Source organism: Triticum aestivum, chromosome 7D (assembly GCF_018294505.1).
Source record: "Triticum aestivum cultivar Chinese Spring chromosome 7D, IWGSC CS RefSeq v2.1, whole genome shotgun sequence".
In the NCBI taxonomy this organism is placed as follows: Eukaryota; Viridiplantae; Streptophyta; class Magnoliopsida; order Poales; family Poaceae; genus Triticum; species Triticum aestivum.
The window spans coordinates 619,975,622-619,999,769 of NC_057814.1; the positions used below are offsets into that span (position 1 = coordinate 619,975,622).

General features: G+C 47.0%; 2 protein-coding genes across 2 annotated transcripts; both read right to left on the reverse strand.

Annotated features, from left to right (window-relative positions):
* Positions 1-654: 654 nt before the first annotated feature.
* LOC123171447 (basic leucine zipper 19-like) lies at positions 655-1,026 on the reverse strand. Its single transcript, XM_044588946.1, has one exon. The coding sequence runs from the start codon at positions 1,024-1,026 to the stop codon at positions 655-657; it is 372 nt and encodes a 123-aa protein (XP_044444881.1).
* Positions 1,027-3,169: 2,143 nt separating this feature from the next.
* LOC123169500 (3-ketoacyl-CoA synthase 5-like) lies at positions 3,170-4,893 on the reverse strand. The gene has a single exon (XM_044587374.1). The coding sequence runs from the start codon at positions 4,843-4,845 to the stop codon at positions 3,406-3,408; it is 1,440 nt and encodes a 479-aa protein (XP_044443309.1). The 5' UTR covers positions 4,846-4,893; the 3' UTR covers positions 3,170-3,405.
* Between the last annotated feature and the right edge of the window lie 19,255 nt (positions 4,894-24,148).

Consider the following 24,148-nt stretch of genomic DNA (forward strand, 5'->3'; position numbering starts at 1 on the left):
TCTTATTACCATCAATTGTGTTGAGTTTCATATATATATATATATATTGACGAATGAACTCGACGGGATTCCTTGTTGAGCACGTCATACCTAAAGACGGAGAATATCATCAGAAATTGGAATGTGATTTTGATAGATGATGTTAGGGAATTCAAGAGGAATTGGCATGATTGTGTACTATATGTAGTAGCGTCGAATAGATATACGAAAACCTGTTGTTCGACCAAGCACGGAGAAAGAGAGGTCACTTCTCTCTCTATATGTTCATGACAATGTTGTGTAATTAATGGTTCCTCATTGCTATATGTAGTAGTTAGCGTCGAGTTGAATGAAAAACATAATATGAAAAGGGGGAAACACAATATAAAACCTCTAAACACTCCAAAACCCCTAAACCCCTCCTTTAAAGAAAAACCCCCCAACGCCTGGCAGGTGCTGATGGGTGGCTGCCTTTTAGTCCCGATTGGTGTTACAAACCGGGACTAAAGGTCCTCCTGCCTGGGCGTCCCACAACAGCCACGTGGAGCACATTTAGTCCCAATTCGTAACCCAACCGAAATTAAAAGTTGAGGCCTTTAGTCCCGATTGTTTAGTCCTGGTTGCAGAACCGGGACTAAAAGTCCTCCAGAACAGGGACTGATGCCCTGTTTTCTACTAGTGCTTTCTCACCGGCTGCTCGTTGAGGGCCCTGAGACGGGCCGCCTCCTCTTGCAGCACCGCCGTGTGCTCCTTCTTCTTCTCGCGGTACTTGCGGACGGCTGCCCGGTTGCCCGACGGGCGGCGTTTCTTGCTCCGGGAGGTGGCGTGGGCGTCCTCAGGCTCGGCGTGGGAGTCGGCGGCGGCGTCGAAGGAGGCGGAGGCGGCCAACTTGGAGTGGACGTGGAGGCAGGTGTGGGTGTGGGGGAGGTCGTATGCCGGCGGGTTGCAGGTGTGGGTGTGGGTGCAGCACGCGAGGTGCTCCGCTGTGCCCCCGAGGACGTCGTCCAAGTAGCTGCCCATGGAGAAGTCCAGGTCCCCGTCGTCCATGGCCGCGATTTGCAGCGAACAGGAGACGCTTAATTAGCTTGTATGCTCACGCGACGCTTGCATTTGTTGCATAATTTTTCGCGGAAGGTGTCGACATGATGAGAAGTACTTCAACGTGGACCATAGGAAGCCACTTCCGTTAAAAAAACAAACGCCAGCGATTGATTCATCCACGTATTTTTTTCGTCAAAAAAGAAGCACCTGATGCGGAGTCCTGGGACAAAAATCCTACACACTTACGAAAATGGTACTACGGTCTAGTAATTTTTACTGAGGGATGTGTCCTCCTCCCCGCTACAAACTCTTCCCGGAAATGCTTGCCTACAACCGATCGATCCTATATGAGCGTCCACCGCGTCGGATGGATTCTTTGCTGGATGCTCGAGATCCAACTTCACATATTTCACATTTCTGCAACTCAACCATTGTTTCAGAACTCACAACTAGGCCCTTGTGCCAAACCGACCCAACCACGTTGCGTGCGCGTCACATGTCAGTCGTCTCTCACCCATGTTCGTAGGGACCTTCTAGTCCACGTCTTAAGTGCCGGCTAGGAGAAACGACACCACACGCACGCCTTATGGGCTGGCCCAGGAAACGTTTCAGAACCAGGCTGCTCGTTCCAGAATCTGTTTTAGGAGGGATGCTCTTCAGGGTTGACCGATCGACGATTGACCAGTTGACCGACAACTGTTGACTTTTGGGAACAAATACGAAAAAAATAAAACAGAATTTTTTCTTGAAAAACCGATAAAATTCGTGAATTCAGAAATGTTCACAGATTTTGAAGACAAGTTCACAAACTTCAGAAAATCCATAAATTTGAAAAAAGTTCATTGGTTTTGACGAAAAAGTTCAAAATTTTGAAAAAGAATTCATCAATTCTGAAAAAAAATCTCAATTCTGATTTTTTTCTCAAATCTGAAGATAGTTTAACAATTAAAAAAATCATAAATTTGACAAATTTCATCATTTTTTAAAAATCATTGATGTTGAAAAATATTCATGTATTCTACAATGTTGTTTTACCAATTTTAGAAAATATTAACAAATTTTAAGAAATAGTCAGATTTGAACAAAACATCCTGCATTTAAAAAATAAAAAGAAAAGGAAAAAATGAAAGAAAAAGAAAGGATAAAAACCGTCCAAAAAACTTAAAAAGGAAAAAACTGTCAGAAGTTGTGAGCGACAAGGTGGTTCTTGTCTGCCAATGCTTAAAATGCATTCCGGTAAACTTTTCTAGTCTCAAAGTAGTGGCAAAGCCTTGAAACGAAAAGTGTCTAAAATAAGGTTTTTGGATTGCATGAAATATTAGCGTCTTTTTGATTAATTTAATCCACGAGTAGATAATAAACATGGCAATCACATTATGCAATTCATAGCGATATCTAATCATGTCAGCGCTTACAGTACATAGAACCGAAACATCATATACGGCTAGCACATGTATGAGCAAATAGGGGATGAACGAATTATACTCTCCGATTGGCCAGCCAATGCGTCGGCGGCAACAGCAGCCTCGGCGTCGTCCATGCCTTCTTCTTGGTGGCGGCGTCGTCAGCCATGGGGTTGATGCAGGGGAAGTAGTCGATGCGGAGGAGGACGGGGACTGGGATGGATACCGGGGGCAGTCATATGCCGAGACGCTCCCCAAAAATCTTATTATCGTTCTCCCGGATAGGATCTCGAACGACGGGGTTCCGGAGGCACCTGCTCTCCTGACCAACTGTGCACGCGGTTGTCGGGATGGGATCGCCAAAGGCGGCACAGTGAGAGGAACAATAGATAACGGCTAGGGTTATGTAGGAGGGGGTGAGTGAGTTAGGGTTCACACCATAGACCAGAGCCACCTTATATAGGCCGTCGGGTAGATGTGCCTGGGCTTAGGACCACAGTTCAACGTCTTGAACAGTGGCACTTCTGTTAGCGGCTCGTTAATTAATCCTTAATTAATTAACCATTCCTGACCGGCAATAATAAGGCTCGGCTCGCGCGTCGTGACGGGCGGCTGAGCAGCGCATGTGCACCATTCCCCTTCCCAAACATCCAATGACAAATGGTAGAGCAGCCTTTATAAATCGGTCTCACTTTTACTAGAGTAACAATTTGGTACTAAACTTCTCAATTTGGCATGCACCTAAATGAACCTTAAAGATTAACCAATGACTATTTTGTTATTTGGGTCAAAGCTCATTTGTAATCCAACACAATCCATCACACACATCGCGAGCGAATGATAAAAGAGACATTCCGTTACATGGCCTAACTGAGCACACAGAAGATAACGATTACAATGGTTGCAAACCAGAAACGACCGTTTGTGGTTTATTGTTCATGTTTAGACCACCGTCTGAGCTGGATTTATTATGTAGTGTAAGCTACTGGCTTAGCACGTCGGGAATGTCCACAGGATACCTGTGGATGGACGTGCTCCACGGCCCATGGGTGTTGCCGGCAGCTGGCTGGATGCACTCCCACACCACGCTGTTGCACTTGAACCCTGAGCCGAAGCCGATCATCCAAACGCGGTGGCCCTTGCGCATCCGCCCTTTGGCCTCCATGTAGGCCAGCTCGTACCACGGCGAGCTGCTAGACGTGTTTCCGAACCGGTGCAGCGTCATCCGTGACGCCTCCACCTGCTCGTCGGAGAGGTGGAGCCTCTTCTGCAGCTCATCGATGACCGCGCGGCCGCCGGCGTGGATGCAAAGGTGCTTGAACGCCGTGGAGAAGTCTGGGATGTAGGGCCTGATCCGCGTGCCGCGAATCGCCTTCCGTGCCACGAAGGATAGGGCGAAGAGGAGCTGCTCCGAGACCGGCAGGACGAGCGGCCCGATCCTGGTGATGTTGGCCTGCAGCGAGGCCCCGGCAATGGCCATCAGGTTCTTGCTGAGGTTGATCCCGACGTTCCCTTGCTCGTCCTCCTCCTGGAACACGCACCGGTAAGCATTGTCGTCGTCCGCGCCGGTGAAGGTGCGCACGACGTGCTTCAGGCGGAACCGGGCGTTTGCGGGGGACGTCGACAGCAGCGCCGCCACCCCGCCGACGCGGAACAGGCAGTTTGGCAGGAGCATCGCACGCTCGTTGCCGACGTAGTAGTTCGGCGTGATGGTCTCGGTGGAGACGACCAGCGCGCGGGAGCCCCGGGGAACGACCTGCAGGAGGTTCCTGGCGAGCCCCACGGAGATGAGACCCGCGCTGCACCCCATGCCCGAGAGGTTTACGCTACGGATGTCGGCGCGCAGGTTGTACTTGTTCACGATGATGTCGACCAAGGATGGCGTGGGGCAGAAGAGGCTGCAGTTGAGGACGAGCACGCCGATGGAGTCTGAGGCGACACCGGTCTTGGCGAGTAGGTCGTCGATGGCCGAGAAGACGACGAGCTTGAACTCGGCGCGGGCATTCTCGAGGGTGCAGTACTCCAGCGTCGGGATGAAGTGGTGCGCCTCCGGCAGGCAGGTCTCTTCCCCAAGCCCGGAGCGCGCCAGCAGTCGCGACATGAACCGGACGCTGCGCTCGCTCATGGTGGGCGTATGCTTGGTGTGCTCAATGAATGAAGCCATGGGGATGCGAACAAGCGGCGAGGTGTCGAAGCAGGCGTAGTCGATCAGGTACACCGCGCGCGGGCGGAGCATTAGGTACACGGCGGCCGCTGCGGCCGCAAAGAACAGGTGCACTGGCCGGAGGCAGCTGATGAGCTCCGCCGGCCCGAGCCGCACGAGGGCGACGACACAGGAAGCGGCAAGGAAGTTGTCCACGATCAGCCGGTACACGGCCTTGAGCTTGAGCCGCGTGGGTTGGGCCTGGACCGACGAGCTCATGCCGCTCTTTCTTTTCTTTAGAAGTACTCTTTCCTTTATGAGCTAGGGTTTGTGTGTGTGTGTCTTAATTTGGTGCGTTTAGTGCTTGCACTTATATAGTCTTTAGTGCAAACATGGCATTAATTTGTAGTCAGCGGTAGGCCTTTTGCATTTGATGATTCTGGTTGGTAACAGCGAACTGATGGGTGATTAGAGCATGGTTAATAATATAGCGAGCTGATGGCTATGTGGAACTGCCATATCATTTATAGCCATTATCAATATGCACTCATACAGTAATATGAGCAATAAAGTTGGCCATTGCATTAGCACTTTTTTGTAGTATCTTCTCTCTATCTCTTTCTTCACATTTATTGTATTTGCCTAAAAATATGTATATAGCTAGGCTCTTACATGAGAGCTTACTCCTCTTACTTTTTTATCTCTCTCTTTCATATAGACAAAAGTATCTCTTTCATATAGACAAAAGTATCATGTAAGCGGGCTATAACCCACTATCATACTTGCTCTCAACGCAAGCATATCACTTGCGGCCGTCACTGTCAGCTTGTGGCGATGCTGTTGCGACTCGGTAGGCTACATCTTTAATTAAACTCTCAATGTCGAACAGGAAAACAGAGGCAATGATTGATTTTGCGCTCTTTCAGCTTGTGGCGATGCTGTTGCGACTCGGTAGGCTACATCTTTAATTAAACTCTCAATGTCGAACAGGAAAACAGAGGCAATGATTGATTTTGCGCTCTTTTGGACCTGATATTTTGTAGAAACAAAATACTCCCTCAATAAATAAATATAAGAGCGATTTAGATCACTATTCTAGTGATCTACACGTTCTTATATTTCTTTATAGAGGGAGTACAACACAGACGCTCACATGTACACACATACAATAAATCTCATAAACGTGCACACGTACACCATATCTTTATAAGCTCCTCCGAGAGGCTTAGTCGACGGGTATTGTGATTGACAAAGTTTCATAGGCACCTCGCTAGCAATGAGATCATCGCCTTCCACTCAAAGAATAGTCCGCCTTTACAAGATACACATGTGTCAAACCTGAAGTTTCAACCCTGGTAGGCTGGGGGTACAACCAACCTACGAACAATTTAGTCAGAGGTTGGTTCTTCAATTGGACCTAATTTTTTCTTGAAGAGCTGGAGAGGAAGTGGGGCAAATTGCAAGGGTGGTTGTGAAATGTTAAACCTTATGTGCGGGGTAGCTGTACAGTACGCCCCACGCTACTAGGAAAAGGGCTATAGATGGAATGGCCACTAATGGCGCACCAGATATGTGGTGCGCCATTGCTATAGTAACAATTTTTTTTTATTTTGCCAGACATACTAATGGCGCACCAGGACATAGTGCGTCATTACTAGTTGTAACTAGTAATGGCGCACCAGGAACATAGTGCGCCACTACAATATTTTTTTTATTTTTTACTTTTTTGCAAAACTACTAATGGCGCACCTGGGGCAGTTGGTTGATACGTGGGACGCCGCAGAGAAAGAATATTTCCCTATGAGAGCCGCACTGCTCACGACGGTGCACGACTATCTCGGTTTCGGATATCTCGCGGGGCAGGTGGTTTCGGAGAGAAAGAATATTTCCCTCCCCCGCTCCACCAGCCGCAGCCGCCGACCCCCGGCCCACACCCTCCCCCACTCCACCGTCGCCGACGACCCACCGCACCCTCCCCCGCTCCACCGGCCGTCGCCGACGACCCCCCGCACCCTCTCCTCCGCACCCTCCCCGGCCCGCTCCGCCGTCACAAATGAATGCAACTAAATTTGCAAAAAAAGCAAATTTGATTATATTTTCAAATAACAAATTTGATGATATTTTTTAAAAAATCATTACTGTTTTTATAAAAATATATTACTGTTATGATTTAAACAAGTTTGAACATATTTAAACACAAATAAATATCAAACAGCATTTTAAATGCATAAAAACAAAAATTGGGGAGCCTAGGAATCGAACCCAGGACCTCCTAGTGTGTGTGCTGCGTGTTGACCAGTCGGGCTAGTGGGCATGTTCTGATAGAAATAGGGTTAGGTGGAATATAACCTGACCAGTCGGGCTAGTAAGTAAAACAAAATTCTAATGGCGCACCAGGGGAGGTGCGCCATTAGAATCGACGTACTTATGGCGCACCAGGGGGAGGTGCGCCATTAGAATCGCTTGTTCCCCTCGCACTGTCGCCTCCCTCCCTCCCTCGCTCGCCAGATCCCCCACTCCTCGACCCCAACCGTACGCCGCCGCCCCCTTGCTCCGCCCCCTCCGTCCGCCGCGCCTGCACGTCGTCTGCCGCGCCTGCACGTCGTCCGCCGCTGTGGTCTTGCGCTGCCTCGACGCCGCCGCCCCGACCGCCGCCGGACTCCACCCCCGCCGCCCCCCACCACTGCAGCTCCCTCGCGCCGCCGCCCCCGCGCCCGCCGCTCCTTCGCCGCCCCGCCCCAGCACGTACGTCCCCTCCCTCCCTTCCCCCATCCCCCTAGCTTCTCCTCCTCCTCCTCTCACCACCCGTGCCTTCTTCTGCTCGGAAGGTCAAGAAGGCGGCCAAGGACGCCGACGACATCACGGGCCCCTTCCTCCGGATCGCCGCCCGCAGCCTCCTCGACGCCGGCGTCCTCTAGGTGATTCCTCCTCTCTCCTCCCCTCCTTCCCCCTAGGTTTCTCTCCCCGCCGGCGTCCTCTAGGTTTTTCACGATGTACACTCAAAACTAATGACTCTGAATCTCTGCTACTGAAAATCATACATTTCAGATATGACACTGTTTGGACATTTGTAAAATCCAGTGCTTGTGTATCTGCTGTTTGGATTAACAATTATGAATATCACATCCTAGGACATGAACTAGAATTATGAACAGGACATCCTAGGAGTAGATGAACATTTTGTGGTTCTGCTAGGACTTGCTCCAGATTTTTTAACCCTAGGATTTCTTTTCTTTTAGTTCTTTTCTTACAGAAAATTTACTGAAAATTCAGAAACTTGGAGTAACCTGTGGACTGTACTTTTGTGATCTCCTACTCCTGAATCTTACTACTACAAGCACAAGCAGTACAAATAAGGCTAGAATTTACTCTGAATTTTGACAGTAAGAAGAAGAATGAAAATTTTGACAGTAAGAAGAAGAAGAATGAAAACCTGTGGACTATCTCTGAATTTACAGCAGTACAAACATTGTGATGACCAACTCATTGATTTGTCATACCCATACTAAACAAAGGTTAGGTTCAGAGATAGTGCTGCATTGTTGAGTTTTACTCCTTTTGATGTAGTAAATTTATTGACTGGTGTTTATCTTACCCTGTTCCATTGAGTAGTAAATCATTATTGGCTTGTATAGATGTCAGCATGCTCCCTTTCTACTCATTTTGGAGAACCTGTAGATGCCAACTCTTGATATGCATGCATGCATTCTTTGCTTGTTTATATTCATTCTTGTAAACTGAACATGCTCATCTATCTATATATGCATTGTATTTTTTTTCCTTTGAAAAGTAAAGTTTATTTCCTGGCTGGCTGGCATGATGGCTCATGGATACCTCAGCTGCAGCTGCAGCTGGAGCTCAATGGATGCAACCTTTGTATCTTCCTGTAGTATGGAGTATTAAATTGCCCCCTAGGGTATAAGGTTTCATTTGGATGTTCTCCCAGAACAAAATCATGACTTGTGACAATCTAAGGAAAAGGGGGATGGCAAAACCCTTAGAGTGTGTTCATTGCAAAGAGATACAAACTGTATATCATTTATTTTTTGAATGTATTGTAGCTAGTAAAATCTGTGAAGATGTTGAAATGCTTTTCTAGGTGCCAATCGTTAACTTTGAATCTATTGCTAAGTTGTGGCTTTGCAATAAAAGATACATTCACTTGAATCTATTGCTAACTTGAATTGGTCTCTTCTGCTGCTTATCAGAGATGGGGGGAAGCAGCCACCGCCGCACTGCCTCACCGGAGTACGAGTTGGATGCTTTCGAGTTCTTCAGTGTCATACTTGGGACTTCAGTATCAACCACGAGGCAGGTATATAAAACGAGAGATCTCCCCTTCACCCATCTCATTATGATAACTCTGTTGTTTGCTACATCACTCCTTGTCCCAAATTGCAGAGGCTGCCTGACACTTTTATGAACATGCTGGGTGAAGATCCGCCACATAATGTGAAGCTCCGACAGGCCGGCGGCGGGGTTCGCAGGCTGTGGGACGTGGAGTTGGTGATCGAGGAGGGCCACAGGTACCTGTGCCGTGGCTGGGACAAGTTCTACAGTGCCTACGACCTGCGGACCGGGTACTTTCTTCTCTTCAGGTACGACGATGACGCCACAATGCTCATCGTGAAGGTTTTCAACACGACTATGTGTCGCATGCGCTACGCTGACGACGAAGATGCCAGTGCGTTCTGCCTCTTCTTATTCCTCTACATTTGGCTTTGTCTCACATCGATTGTTAACGGCCATTGTTGCATTTGGACAGGCAATGGGAGCAGCAGCAGCGACACTGGCTACAGCCAAAGCAGCAGCGATTCTGGCTTTAGCGAAAGCAGCAGCGATTCTGGCAGCAGCAAAGACAGCAAGAAGGATGATCCGGACTGGAGTGTGGGAGAAGAGGAGCAGAGTGGGGATGAGGAGCTGCAGGATGACGATGGGCATCAGGCTGAGGATGACCTAGCGCTGGTGGTGGCTGACCAAGGGCAAGAGATGGTGGTGGCTGACCATGGGCAAGAGATGGTGGTGGCTGACCATGGGCAAGAGATGGTGGTGGCTGAGGATGACCTAGCGATGGTCGTGCCCGTCCTGGCTGAAGGTGGCCTCGCGATGGTGGTGGTGCCTGACAATGACCACGCACCGGTGGTGGCGCCGGCGATCCCACAGCTGGGCGACATGACCACGCCAATTGTGGTAGAAGACTACATCCCACAGCTGCCTCCACCGCCTCGCCGCTCTTGGCGCATCAGGCTGAGGAAGGAGAAGGAGAAGAACAATGAGAACTGAACTATGTGAAACTTTTGTAATATGGTGTTGGATGGATAACGGTGTTGGATGAACAATGTGAAACTTTTGTAATATGTAACGATGGAACTATGTGTTGGCTATGTATGTATATATGATGAAACTTGTGTGTTGGATATGATTGTTATAAGGATGCTTGTTGTATATATATGTGTTGGATATCTCATATGTGAAATAGTGACCTGAGATTAAGAAAAAACGATTTTTTTTAAAAATGTTACTAATGGCGCACTTCCATCTGGTGCGCCATTAGTATACCAGTTACTAATGGCGCACCTTTGGGATACTAATGGCGCACCCGTGGTGCGCCATTAGTATACCAGATACTAATGACGCACATGTGGTGCACCATTACTAAAATATTCTAGTGGCGTGGTGCTAGTGGCGCACCAGTAGTGCGCCATTAGTAGGCAAAACTGGTGCGCCACTAGTAAGCCTTTTTCTAGTAGTGCCAGGAGCCGAGCACCGTAACCACGACATGACATGAGAGAAAGTAGCGAAATGGTAGCCAGGATGATGTTTTAACCAAAGATGTGATGCACAAAATAAGACAGACTAATAATCCAACTTGTTCCTTCTATGATAAGATTGAGTCGTCTTAGCACCTCTTTTTCTTGTGCCATGTTGCTAGGATAGTCTCGATAACGGCCAGGTCTTCCTTTGGCACTGATAGGACACATATCTGTTTGATTTTTTTTAAGTGTATATCATGATGTGTGTGATTGCTTACTTGGATATAAATGGTGACATGTGAGATTTGTAAAGTAAAAAAATGTTAAATTTTTTCCATAAAAATATTAGTTTATTTTTTTTGCGGGTGATTTTTTTTTGTTTATTTACATAGTCTACGTCTCGTGTTGCTATACTAAAGAAACGTCTAGATTTTGTATGTACCCTATTAAAACTGTCTAGATGTTTTATTTTATTTTGCCATTGAACGTGTTCATGCGCAGTTTGCATTTTTCGTGAAGAAAAGACATGTCTGGTGCCCTGGGTAAGAAGAAAAAAAAAACAAAATTGATACTAAAAAAAATCCTTTTATGGCACTCATTTTTGTGTTTTTAACCAAACAACACCACTTTTTTAGGGCAAAAACTGGCATGTAGTTACAAGATGTTGTGGACTGAACTGTTGCGATAATTAGTTCGCACTCAGGCTGCCAACAGTGTCATTCCATAGGTCAAGCATCTAAGCTAGGCGACGCCTTCTAAGTGGAATGTTAAAATTATAGTCCAAACACAAAAACACTCCATGACATGAGTGTAGTGTTGCTTTTGAGATGTCAAAAAGCACATCAACTGGTATATAATCCAACAAAGAATCTTTTTAAAGCCACCATGTTTCAAATTTACGGTTTGGCTTCTTATCAGGTACTGGTTTTTTATTACCTATAAGTGCAACACACTAATTAGTTATAGGGCACGACGTGAATTCATGCTTGCGGCCACACAGCCATGCAACATGTAGTCAAAGTATTTCGAAAAAAGACATGTATACAGTGCACACTTCTCTGGTCATGCATCGACTAAGAGCATGGTTATAGTATAGCCAACTGTTGGCTATAAGAAAGTGTCATATCATCTATAGACAATCTTATAGCCAACATGTATAACAATTAGCTATAAGTATGTGTTACTTTATTAATATATGACCCACCTTTCACTCTCACATAGTGCCTAGGAGCACGTGACGCAGCTGGCTCTTACATGAGAGCCCGCTTACATTCTCTCTCCTATCCTCTCTCCTACAACTAAGCATAGAAATATTATTGGGAGTACTTAGAACTCATCTAAATGAGATATAATTTGGTCTCATTCACCTAGAAATCAAGAACAAATACAACCCACGTCAGCACACACGCATCTTATAGCATCACATCCAATGGCTATAAAAGATGAATGAGACCAAATTATATCTCATCTAGATGAGTTCTAGCAAAACTGAATATTATTTTACTCCTTACAGCCTGCTGATTGTACCTTATTGTACTTGCTCTAATGGCCAGAATCCGGGAGTTTTAATTGATAAATTAATTAGACGGAGTAATTGACATGGTGAGGTTGTTAGTTAATTTAAGGAACTACTTGTTTTCCATGTATCTCATTCCTATCATATTTCTTTTTCTTTGTTAGCGATTTTGCTATTTGACAGGCAGCTGATTTTTTTTGTATTTCCTAAAACACAGTCACCTATGTTTGGCAAAAACGTAATCTCGATTATCCAATCTAGAAACCAGAGAAATATAATAAGGGGCTATATACTCGATGATATGGCATCTTTGCCTATATACTAAAAAAATTGTAATGCAATTAATGGAAAGTGTCTCTATGAGTCAATCAACACGAAGGTTGTATGATGGAAGACTTTGGTACTCCCTCCGTCCAGATATACAAGGTCAATTCCTGAATGAAAATACGAGGCCTAGTATGCCTTTTCAGGTTGACTTTGACAACCGGTTAGAGCAATAATATATGATGTGTATGTTACAAAAAGTATACCATCAAATTCGTATCTGAAAGGAGTTTTTAATGATATAATTTTCACGTCATACATCTTCATATTTTATATATCTTATCAATGGTCAAAGCTCAAAGGTAACCTAAAAAAGAAACATCGGGCCCTATATATTTCGATGAAGGGAGTACACAAAGTTGCAAAAATGCAATGAACCAGTCCACACACTTAGTAAGCAGATACAAAATAGTCCAAATCACTCCGAACAAGCCATAATCATACATTGTTTCACACAATACCCATGGAGCTTTACTTTTTCACGAGAGGTCCTCAATCAATCCATTTGGATATTTCCTCATGTGCACCCACCATTGTGAATCTACTCTGCGCCTGCCCATGATGGCTAGCATTTAGTGGAATGCATTGTGTTAATTGCAGCAGATAGTTAGCATGCTTGCGGAAGGTACTACTGCCTAATATATTTGTAGTTGGCGATAGGTTCTAATATTTTTTATTATGCAAACCAGGCAGTCATTTTGCGGAAGGTGCTCTTTTATGCACTAGTTGGAGCACCTTCATTTGGCGGGAGCCAAATACTCATATTTGGTGAGCTTGGGGCTTAGTAGCTAAATTGGGCAAAATTTGGTGGAAGCTACAGAAGCACTATGATTAGTAGACTTTCCGCCATACTAAAAGCTAATAATCTTTTTTTAAGTTAATAGAGCGAGATATTTACTGTATATGGTTGGATGACCGGCTCCCACGTCATTGTCTACGGCATAGTCCTCCCGGTCCGTGGACGGATGTGGTGTCTGGTTTGGAGGGCTGCGTTGGAGATACCCTGACATCATCAACTACATACAAGTTCTATGTGATTCGTGTCAAATTACACCGCTGTGAAAATTTACACTGCCATATGCGTATTTTTGCATATTGTAAAATAATGCACGTTCTACGCAATTTGTGCACAAATGTTTTGTCATGACATACTTCAATTTTTTTTCTTCATTTTCTTTCCTCTTTATGCTAGTACTGGTGCAACTAATTCATTCTTTCCTATAATTTTTTTAAAATCGTTTTTTGCTTCTGTTTTGGTATATGGCTCTGTCTTTTCTTTCTTTTAGGATAATATCGATGTCCTTGATTTATTCATTAAAAAAGCTTATATCTTTTTGTCTTTTTTAGTTTTGTATCTGTTTTATTTTTTCTTCTGCCGATTGACCGAGAGTCAAAGTGATATAATTTACAGCTTATACTACTCATTAATTGATGCTATTACAATTTAGTACTACTAGGGAAATGCTTATATGTAGGACATCCGTAGTAGCGCCGGAAAATAGCAAGCGCTGCTGCTAATTAGTTGAGCGCTGTTCTGGGGCAGCGCTACAAGTAATACTTTAGCAGTAGCGCTGGAAATGGAAAAAGCACTACTACTAAGTGGGACCCAATGAGCCCACCGACGCTAGCTGTAGTAGCAGTGATGGTCAAAATACAACGCTACTGCTAAGATTTTAGCAGTAGCGCTTGATTTGACAGCACCACTACTGCTAATGGGCCCCACTTAGTAGTAGCGCTTTTCTTGAGGAGCGCTACTACTAAGTACCATAGCAGCAGCGCTGTCTGGAAAACGGCGCTACTGCTAGACGTGGCTGGTGCCACCTTTTCACCCCTCCCCCTCCTCCCCCCTTTGCCCTCTCTCCCCCTCCTTTTCCCTCTCCCCTCTCTAAGTTAGTTCTCCACCATTGTTGTCCTTCTTCTCTCTTCCTCCTACCTCTCTTCTCTCCCCATTAATGCCCCCTCCACCATAATTCTTCTCCATAAATGGCCTTCTCATCTTTATCTAGCTACCTCATTTATTTGGCTCTCCCTCCATTCCATACATATAGATCTAGCTAGCTCATCTCTCTCCCTCTCCATTAGATAGCTAGAGTCATCTCTCCTCCCAACAACTAGATCTAGCTAGCTATTTAGCCATCCACACTTTCGATCGTCCCTATAGGTAGTGAAAGGCCTCATCTAACCGTGCTCGATCTCTCTCGGGAGATAGGTGAGTAAAAAGTTGTGCATTTCAGGAATGGAAATATGTGTGTTTGAGATATGGAGAGATTTGTGCGAGTGACATGCCCCCGAGTTGCTTATGTTTTGCCGAAATGTCGATTTATTTCCGTTTTGGTGAATTTCGAGCAAACTCGATATGTCCTATTTTTAGGCAAGGTCAGGTCAAATTTTTATATGACTTTGATGCATGCATGCATTTTGTTTATAAACCTTTTGCTTGTTATACCGTGCAGTCGGTCATGAAGGTGAGTGGATGGAAGGTGGAGCGATACTTGCAATCCGCGGTGATGGACATGTATGCAAATAATCGGACTAGGATGTCCGTGTACAAGATGCAAAGAAGGAGTCCTTTTGGACCCTTTTGATCATTGCAGTTTGAAGGCGCATCTACTTATGAATGGTTTCATGGATGGCTATACTCGGTGGATAAGTGAAGATGCTGATGAGGACGTCCACATGGCAGGGAATAACAACATGGGGCTAGACGAAGAGATGACCGATCGACATGAAGACGATGGCGCCGGACATGGCGGCGGGGAAGAGTCCGGACATGGCGGCGGCGGAGAAGAGTCCGAACACGGTGAAGAAGAGTTCGGACACGGCGAAGAATAGTCCGACCATGGCGGAGAAGAGGCGGCGGTCATGCCGCAGTCTTCGACGCTACTAAGTGCAGTTGTGTAGGACCCTCATGTTCAAGACCTCCTTCGCAAGAGTACGACTAGCGAGAGAGCTGCTTCTAGAGAGGAGGCCAAGCTGGCGCAACTTGAAGTAGACTCCAAGACTCCATTGTATGACGGTTGCGATCCTGAGGTGACCCGCTTGAGTTTCATGCTCGAACTTCTAAAGATGAAGGCCAAAAACAAATGGATAGACAAAAGCCTCGATGAGCATTTGAAGTATCTACATAATAAAGTTCTTCCCGCGGGGAACCTGTGTCCTACTAGTGTCGAGGAGGCCAAGAAAATTGTTTGCCCTTTTGATTTGCCACACATTAGATACCACGCATGCATCAACGATTGCATCATTTATCGGGGGGAGCACGCCGAAAAAAACCAGCTGTCCAGTGTACAATGCTTCTCGATACAAGAAGATATGAAAGAAAGCTCCTCAGAAAGTTGTATGGTACTTTCCGATCACTCCCCGTCTGTACCGGTATTTCGTAGATCCTAAGGAAGCAAAGCTCTTGCGCTGGCACGCGGAGAGGAAGAAGCCCGACGATGGAGATGATCCAAAGACGAGACACCTCGTAGATTCTAGCCAGTGGAGAGCATTCAACGTTGTATATGGATTTGCCGCAGAAGATCCAAGGAACATTGTGCTTGGTGCGAGTACCGATGGCATGAATCTATTTGGAAATCAGAACACTAACCACAACACATGGCATGTCTTTGTATGGATGTACAACCTCCCCCCATGGATGTGCATGAATACAAAGTACATACACATGAGCATGCTGATTCAAGGGCCGAAACAACTGGGAAATAATATTAACATGTACATGGGGCTTCTGAAAGAGGAGCTAGACACGTTATGGAAAACACCGGCATGGACATGGGACGCCAGCAAAGGAGAGTATTTCTATATGAGAGCCGCGCTGATGACGACGGTGCACGAGTATCTCGGTTACGGGTACACCTCAGGCCAGGTGTGCCACGGATACTGTGGATGCATGAGGTGCATGGATGATACAACGTCTCAGAAGCTTACGTCAACGAAAGATGGCGGGTCTAGAAAAACCGTGTACATGGGGCATCGTAGATGGCTCGAGAAGGATGACCCATGGAGAAAACACGGAGATCTATTCAATGGTTTGGCTGAGCATCGAGGACCTCCATGTAAGAGGAGCGGTGCGGAAATCAACGAGCTACTGAAAAACTGGGAACAGTGCCCTGCGCTGGGAAAGATGAAAAAGGCGCGGAGCCGTTGCTAAAGGTATGGAAAACGAGGTCTGTTTTCTAGGACTTGGAGTACTGGCCCAATCACGACACGCCTCATTGCCTTGATCAAATGCATATCATGAAGAATGTCCTCGAGAGCTTGCTTGGCACACTAATAAACATGCCGGGGAAGACCAAGGATGGGCCGAAGGCAAGGAAAGACTTGGATGATTTGAAGATCAGGAAAGATCTCCACATGCCGCCCCCTAAAAAGTCAACGGAGGAGACGAAGAGGCAGATGGGGGAGGGGGAAAGGGGCAGAAAAGTCAACAAGAAGGAGGAGAATTATTGCCCCCTTCTTGCCTCACCTTAAGTGCGAATGAGATCGATCAATTCATCAAGTGCCTTACGGGAATCAAAGTCAGTTCCGGTTACTGTGGGAAGATAAGAAGATTTCTAGACACCAAGAAGAAAAGGTTCAGTGGGATGAAGTCTCATGACTTTCACGTGATGATGACGCAGATACTCCCGGTTGCCATTAGAGGGATAATGGACAAGCACACCCGTGACACGCTTACTGGTCTCTGCAACTTCTTCGACGCTATCTCTCGAAAGTCCATCAATGTGAAGCAACTCCGAAGGCTACAGGAAGAGATCGTTGCCATACTATGTGAGCTTGAGATGTACTTCCCGCCCGCGTTCTTCGACGTCATCGTGCATCTGTGTGTCCACATCGTGGACGACATCATCGACCTCGGGCCGACATTCCTTCACAACATGATGCCGTTCAAGATGATGAATGGGGTTATCAAAGGATTCGTTCGTAACATGTCACGTCCTGATGGGAGCATCGTCCAGGGGTATCTGACGCAAGAGTGCATCTCCTTTTGCGAGAATTATATAGGCGTCGAAGACCCTGTTGTTAGTTTGCCCGTCAAGAAGCACGATGGGAGGCTCGGAGGAGAAGGTCATAACAACGGCTGGAGGGAATTGCACGTGGACTACTCGGATCGATGGAATGACTTTGACAGGGCTAAATTACTAGTGCTACAACACCTAGATGTGGTAGATGATTATGTGACACTGAACAAAGAAACCATCGCAAAGAAGTACCGTGATAAGGGGATGCGCAAGACGGACGACGAAGTTACAGTAGAGCACAACGCCACTTTCTTGCGTTGGTTCAAAGAGCAAGTTCTTGCTAATCCCCCGAAAGAGGGTAGTTTGGACGGATTGCTCATACAGGCCTTAGCACATGGCCCGGCGCCCAAACTTGCGACCTATCAGGCATACGATATCAACGGGTACACGTTCTACACGGAGGCCAAAGACATGGACATTGATTACCAGAACTCAGGGGTGACGATTGAATGCGTGACCGACGCCAACGACACAACTGCAAGATTCTACGGAAGGGTCGAAGAGATCTGGGAGCTTGACTATGCCGGAATGCACAATGCGACGATGTTCCGTGTCAGATGGGCTAAGGACGTTGTAAGAGAAAACAAGTATTTCACTACCATGTCTATACCCGACGCGAAGAGCGCTACCGTGAACGTTAACATCATCGCCAACACTGAGCGATGGGTACACGCTAAGCACGTGACACAATGCTACTTCATAACCGACCAGACCAATCCCAGTCGTGTTGTCATGAGGAGAGGCAAAAGGAGCATCGTTGGAATGGATGGAGTCGCCAACGAGGAAGACTACGATCAATACGGCAACCCGATGAGGGAAGATGACGATGACGATGAAGCATACGTGAAAAGAAGAATCAATACTACATTACCTAAGGAAGATTGTACTCCATGGTGCCGGAAAAGTCACAAGGAGGGGCTCAATTATTCGAAAACGAACAAGAAAGGGAAGAAGCTCAATGTGAAACGTTGTCGACGCAGCTGAGAAACCATCATTTATATATATGTATCTATTTTGTGTACACACTTAAGTAAACATTATCGGTCAAATGATGTATACACCGTATCCCCTTCAATTACCACCACATGCATGGTTCCGGTGATCTTCGCGCAGTATGGGAGGGAGACGCCATTGTCTGGAGAAAAAAACAAAAGGAAGAAAGCAATACAAAAGAAAAAGAAAATAAAAGGAAAATAATAAAAAGAAAAGAAAACTAAAAACTAGAAAAGGAAAATAATAAAAAGAAAAGAAAAATAGCGTAGCGCTGGATTGGGAACCAGCGCTAGTGCTATGTATATATTATAAAAAAATGGAATAGTTAACAGTAGTTTGGATTAGGACCCAGCGCTATAGCTAAATTAGCTGTAGCGCTGGGTCCTAATCCAGCGCCACTGCTATTTTGAGTTAAGCCCCCGCCGTGCGGGCTCAAAATTTCACCAAGTCAATTCTCCCCCTCTCCTCCACCTCTCCCCCACTCTGTCGCCGGCCGTCGCGCCTGCCACTGTCGACCTCGACGTCGGCCGCCCTCTCCCCGCCCTCACCGTCGACCTCGACCTCATCGTCGCCACGCGGGCCCCTGCCCTCGAACTCGCCGCCGCCGCCCTCTCGCCCACCCTCGACCTCGCCGCCGCCCCGTAAGGCTCTCCCTCTCCTCTCCCCTGCCCTCCTCTCTCTCTCTCTCTACGCTCTCTCTCTAATATGAACCCTAGCCTAGCTAGGAGTTGGATGTATGAACCCCAGGATATGTAGCGGAGAGAGAGAGGGCAATTTAGTTAGGGTATATAAAATACCTATAAATAAAAAACAGTAGAAATTTTTTGTTTAGGGCAGTAGCAGAGAGAGAGGGAGAGAGAGAGATCATTTAGGAAAAAACAGTAGCAAATTAGTTGTGGGTAATTTAGCAAATTTGTTTAGGGCAATTTAGTTTAGGGTATATAAAATAACTATAAATATGTTGGTTAGGGCAGTAGCAAAGAGAGAGACAGAGAGCATTTAGCAATTTTTGTAGGTATATATAATAGCTATAAATAAAAAGAGTAGAAAATGTTTAGTGAGGTCATTTTGCTCATATGTCATTGATGTAATATGATATATGTCATTAATGTTATATGATTTTGCAATGTTGGTTGAATGTCGAAGAATATCCGAGTGGCCTATGTATTGCCGAAATGTTGATTCATTTCCGTTCCGGCAAATTTCAGGCGCTCCATATGTCCACTATTTAGCAAAGGTCATGCCGAAAATTTCCGTGATTTGTGCTAGAAACTAGGACATATGGAGTGCCCATGATTTGCCGGAAGGGGAATGAATCATCATTCCGACCAAATATAGGCCCTTTTTTCTCTTCATTATATCTTTTATTTACAATTGTTGGATAGGAAACATGTCTAGCCACGCCAAAGCCGGGGGTTCTGGTCGCCTCAAAGAAGACCCCGCCGAGGTAGCAAATCATTATTTCGATTACCTGGACGAACACCAGTTGTGAGTGCAGGGTGGTGGCAGTGGCACCAACCCCGACACCGACGCCGGCACCGGCACCGGCACCGACGCCGGCACCGGCACCGGCACCGACACCACCCCCGAGACCGGCAATGATGGTGTCATAGCCGGTAAAGCACCGAAGTAGAAGAGGACACGAAGACCAAACGAGCTCGGCATCGGACAAGTTGTGGTCACGGAGATGCACCCCAAAAAATTAGAGCCAACGGCGCCGGAGGAAGCGCGCTGGTGCTGGGGAATCCACTAGGATGCATCCTCAGGGAAACCACCAACATCAATGATGAGAAGTTGAAGAAGATACCACATATGGAGCACATGCTCCTAAAGAAGTTGCACAATAGGTTCCTGTTCCCCGACCGGGATGAAAGAAAACATCCGTGGGACGGCGACGCCATGACAAAGATAAACAACAAGGCGATGGTGACGCTCACCAACGACTTTTCTGCCTGGAAAGTTAGGGTGAAAAAAGCGATTGCAAAGAATGAACTGTGGTCCAAGATTCATGCTGACAATCCATCACTAAAGGAAGAGGACTTTGAAAAATTCAAAGAGACTTGCTCTAAAGAAGAAGTCAAGCAAAGGTCGGAGGAAATGAAGGCGCTCCAGGCCAGGAACACGCCTCCCCATCGCCTCGGAAACCGTGGTTACGAGGGGAAGGGGCACGTATGGCCCAAGGAGGACGCCGAACGTGAAAGTCACGGAATCCCAGACCCCATGGTGGAGTTCACTGACCCGCTGGAGCGTGACTGGATCAGGGCCCGGTACAAGTTGGACCACGTCAATAAGATCTTTTACATGGACCCGAACACGAGAGAGTTCATGAACTTCTAGTAATTGTTATATTACCACCTTATTATATTAGCTTCCCAATCAATTCAACTACAAGTTTTGTCACATTAGTAAACCATCCACGTTCCTTTTGCAAAAAGAGCAGCACCAAAAGGCAGCCGAAAGCAACGAGTCATCACAGTCATCGGCGAGGCCCAAGTGGGACAACCCTTTCAACCGGGCCCTGAACATACTGAAAAATGTCCCGAAGGACAAACCGCCGTCCTATAGATGTGTGCACGGCGTCAGAGATGGCGCCTCGTGGAAGATGTGCTACCATGAGCAGCCAAAGGAAAGAAGGAAGAGACTGTTGCTTACTTAACAGACCATCGACGAGAAGGCCGCGATTGCGGTCAATAAGACCAAAGCTGAGACCGAAGAAGAGTTGCTCGGGGTAGTCAATGCAGCGGTCAATGAAGCGGTAGCTGGCGTCACGGCTCACTTCCAATCTTCAATTATAACCAGCTTGATTCCGGCAATTATCGATAGGTCGAAGAGCAATCTAGATAAAGGGCCAGTGGACTTTCCCCATCCCAGCTACGTCGAGAGGAATTCGGTGAACATCACACCACCAGCACCTGCTCAAGCAACCGCAAAAGGTCCCGCTCCTGTTCATAGCAGCCCGACCTCCGTTTCTGGCATGCTCGGCGGGGCTTCGTCTATGCCTGAGCTGGACGCCCTCACGGTAATTACGCGTCATACCCTTTTTGTTGGGGAACATAGTATTTCAAAAAAATTCCTATGATCACGCAAGATCTATCTAGGAGAAGCATACCAACGAGCGGGGAGAGTGTGTCCACGTACCCTCGTAGACCGAAAGCGGAAGTGTTTAGTAATGCGGTTGATGTAGTCGAACGTATTCGCGATCCAACCGATCCTAGCACCGAATGTACGGCACCTCCGTGTTTAGCACACGTTCTGCATGATGACGTCCATTGAGCTCTTGATCCAGTTGAGGACGAGGGAGAGTTCCGTCAGCACGACGGCATGGAGACGGTGATGATGAAGTTACCGGCGCAGGGCTTCGCCTAAGCACTACGACGATACGACCGAGGTGTGTAACTGTGAAGGGGGGAACCGCACACGGCTAAGAGAATATTTGTTGTGCTATTGGGGTGCCCCTGGCCACGTATATAAAGGAGGGAGGGAGAGAGGAGGCCGGCCAGGTAGGGCGCGCCAGGGGGGAGTCCTACTTGGACTCCTATTCCAAGTAGGATTCGCCCCCCCTTTCCTTTCTTCCACCGGAGGGAAAGGGAAGGAAGAGAGAGGGGAAAGGAAAGAGGGGGGCCGGCCCCTTCTGACGGTGTCCTAGACTAGGGGGGTACTCACCACGTCGTCTCCTGACCAGGTGGATCGGGCCGAGGACCCCCGTGGCGGTTCTATCATAGGCCACTTCGGACAGCCCATGCCGCATACAAGGAAGATTCCGCAAGACTTGGTGATCAAGACAAGGACTCTTCTCCACCAACGTATTCGACTAGGACTCTTGTTATCCTAGGCCTCCAATACATTATATAAGTCGAGGCCAGGCTAGTCGATAGATGATGATGACATTATTCATCATACCCTCAGGTTTTAGACCACAACATATGATCTCGAGGTAGATCAACTCTGTAATCATACCATCGAATATAATCAAGCAGGAGTAGGGTTTTACCTCTTAGAGAGGGCCCGAACCTAGGTAAACACCGTGTCCCTCGTCTCCTGCTACCATTGATCCTTAGACGCACAGTTCGGGACCCCCTACCCGAGATCTGCCGGTTTTGACACCGACAATAGTGCTTTCATTGAGAGTCCCGCTGTGTGATCGGCAAAAGATCAATGGCTTGCCTGCAGATCAACTGCGACGTCGACGTCTTCGTCACCGGCTCGACTGGTCACCTTGGCTTGACCAAGGACTGTGCCCTGCCTCCAATAGTCATGTTTGGACGAGCGCCTTCATCGACATCAACTCCGATCTCTATCATGATCATGGAGGAATCATCCATAGAGCTCAGGGTCTCAACGTCAACATTGCCCTTGAGCGACCGTGCTGTTCTTTTCGAACAGCAAACTTGTAACCACTACCACCACCTACTCGACCATCACTTTGACGATTCCTTTTGTGAAATTGTGTGGAATTGAGTGTACAACAACACTGTAAAATTTTGTCGCATTCCGATAGAGCAATCTCCGCCGATCTCCGATATACCAGAGCCCTGTCGAATCTGGACGGGAATCTAGACGAGTTTGGAGCGTGGTGTCCAGCATCTAGCTCGGACGTCCTTTTTAAGATCCAACCATTTATCGGCTGGGGAATTCCCATATCTACCACCTCTCAAAATTTCAGCTCTATCCGACCGTCCAAACTCCGGGAACCTTCCGATTAGTGCATCCCTTTTCGGATATGTTTTCTGCCCGAATACGACTCCGATTTGAGTTCATCTTTCTTCATGAACGGGATATTGGACAACCTTTTTCGAAGAATCTCTTTGTAGGGTATTGTGTTTGGTTTCCGAACACATGCTCATAAATTTTGCTCCTTTTCGGAGGTAATCTTCACCGTCACGCCGGTGTCAAACCAGCCCTTACTCCATGTCTGCCGACCTGCGCTAGACAGATCGTCACTTCATCGAGCCGATCCCAACCTTTTCAGATCATCAGTTCGGCAAGCCGAACAAGAGTTTGGCATTGCGAAGACTAAATTATCACCAACACCATCGCCCCACGGATTGCACGGGTCTGGCACGCCGATATCGCCGCTCGGTCACTTCATCAATCCGGCTTTGACCGCGTCACAAGTTATGACTAGCGTCGGCATGGCCGCACTGTTGCTTCTTCAAGCTGATGTCCATCACACCGAGCTGCTTCAACACCTCGGCTGACATGGCAGCTGCAACGTTTACTTACCGACCCGCTCCATTACCTTGGCCTAGACAGGGGGCTTCGCCATCTCTTCATTAGTCTACTCCGGAGACTTCGGCTTCACCAGCCGACCAACTTCGTCACGTTAGCTGGACCAGGGGCTTTGCCTCGGCGAGCCAATCTTTGCCAGCATCGCCATGCCGTCCGCTTCATCGCCCATCAGGCTATGGTGTGCAGATCGAGTCCCAATTTTGGGTGTAACCTTTCTTCATATTGCTACAACAGATAAACCAGGTGCTATTAATCCTAGTATTTTTTCTTGCTTGGTTTTATTTTTCGTGATGGATTATTACTCTGGTTTTATCCATCATCTGTACACAGGTCTGTCAAATGGTGGCCGCATTAATGACGGTCGCGTGGTGGTTCAGTCAGTTTCCATATACAGTTCGGCGAACGCCGCATCGGAACTCTGACCGGCATGTGAATTCAGGCTTTGCCACGCCTCGACCGCGTCACGCCGACGCCCTGCATCGACATTGACTTCGGCACCAGGCCGCATCTCTTTAAATAAATTATTTTTGCGAAAAGCAATTATGCAAGGATTTCATATATATTTATCTTATTCTTTTTGGACCGCACTATTTTATGTGTGTAGGTGATCGACATCGACTGCGTCACGCGATCACTTCGGCAAGCCAACGTCGTCGTCCCAATTGGCATAACTCGGCTCGCATGATCACCTTGTTGATCGAATTGCCATACCGACATGTTTAGTTGCCTCGGGGACTTCGACATCATCA

Coding starts and splice junctions, on each gene's coding strand:
- LOC123171447 (XM_044588946.1), bottom strand. CDS start 1,026: ATGGACGACGGGGACCTGGACTTCTCCATGGGCAGCTACTTGGACGAC.
- LOC123169500 (XM_044587374.1), bottom strand. CDS start 4,845: ATGAGCTCGTCGGTCCAGGCCCAACCCACGCGGCTCAAGCTCAAGGCC.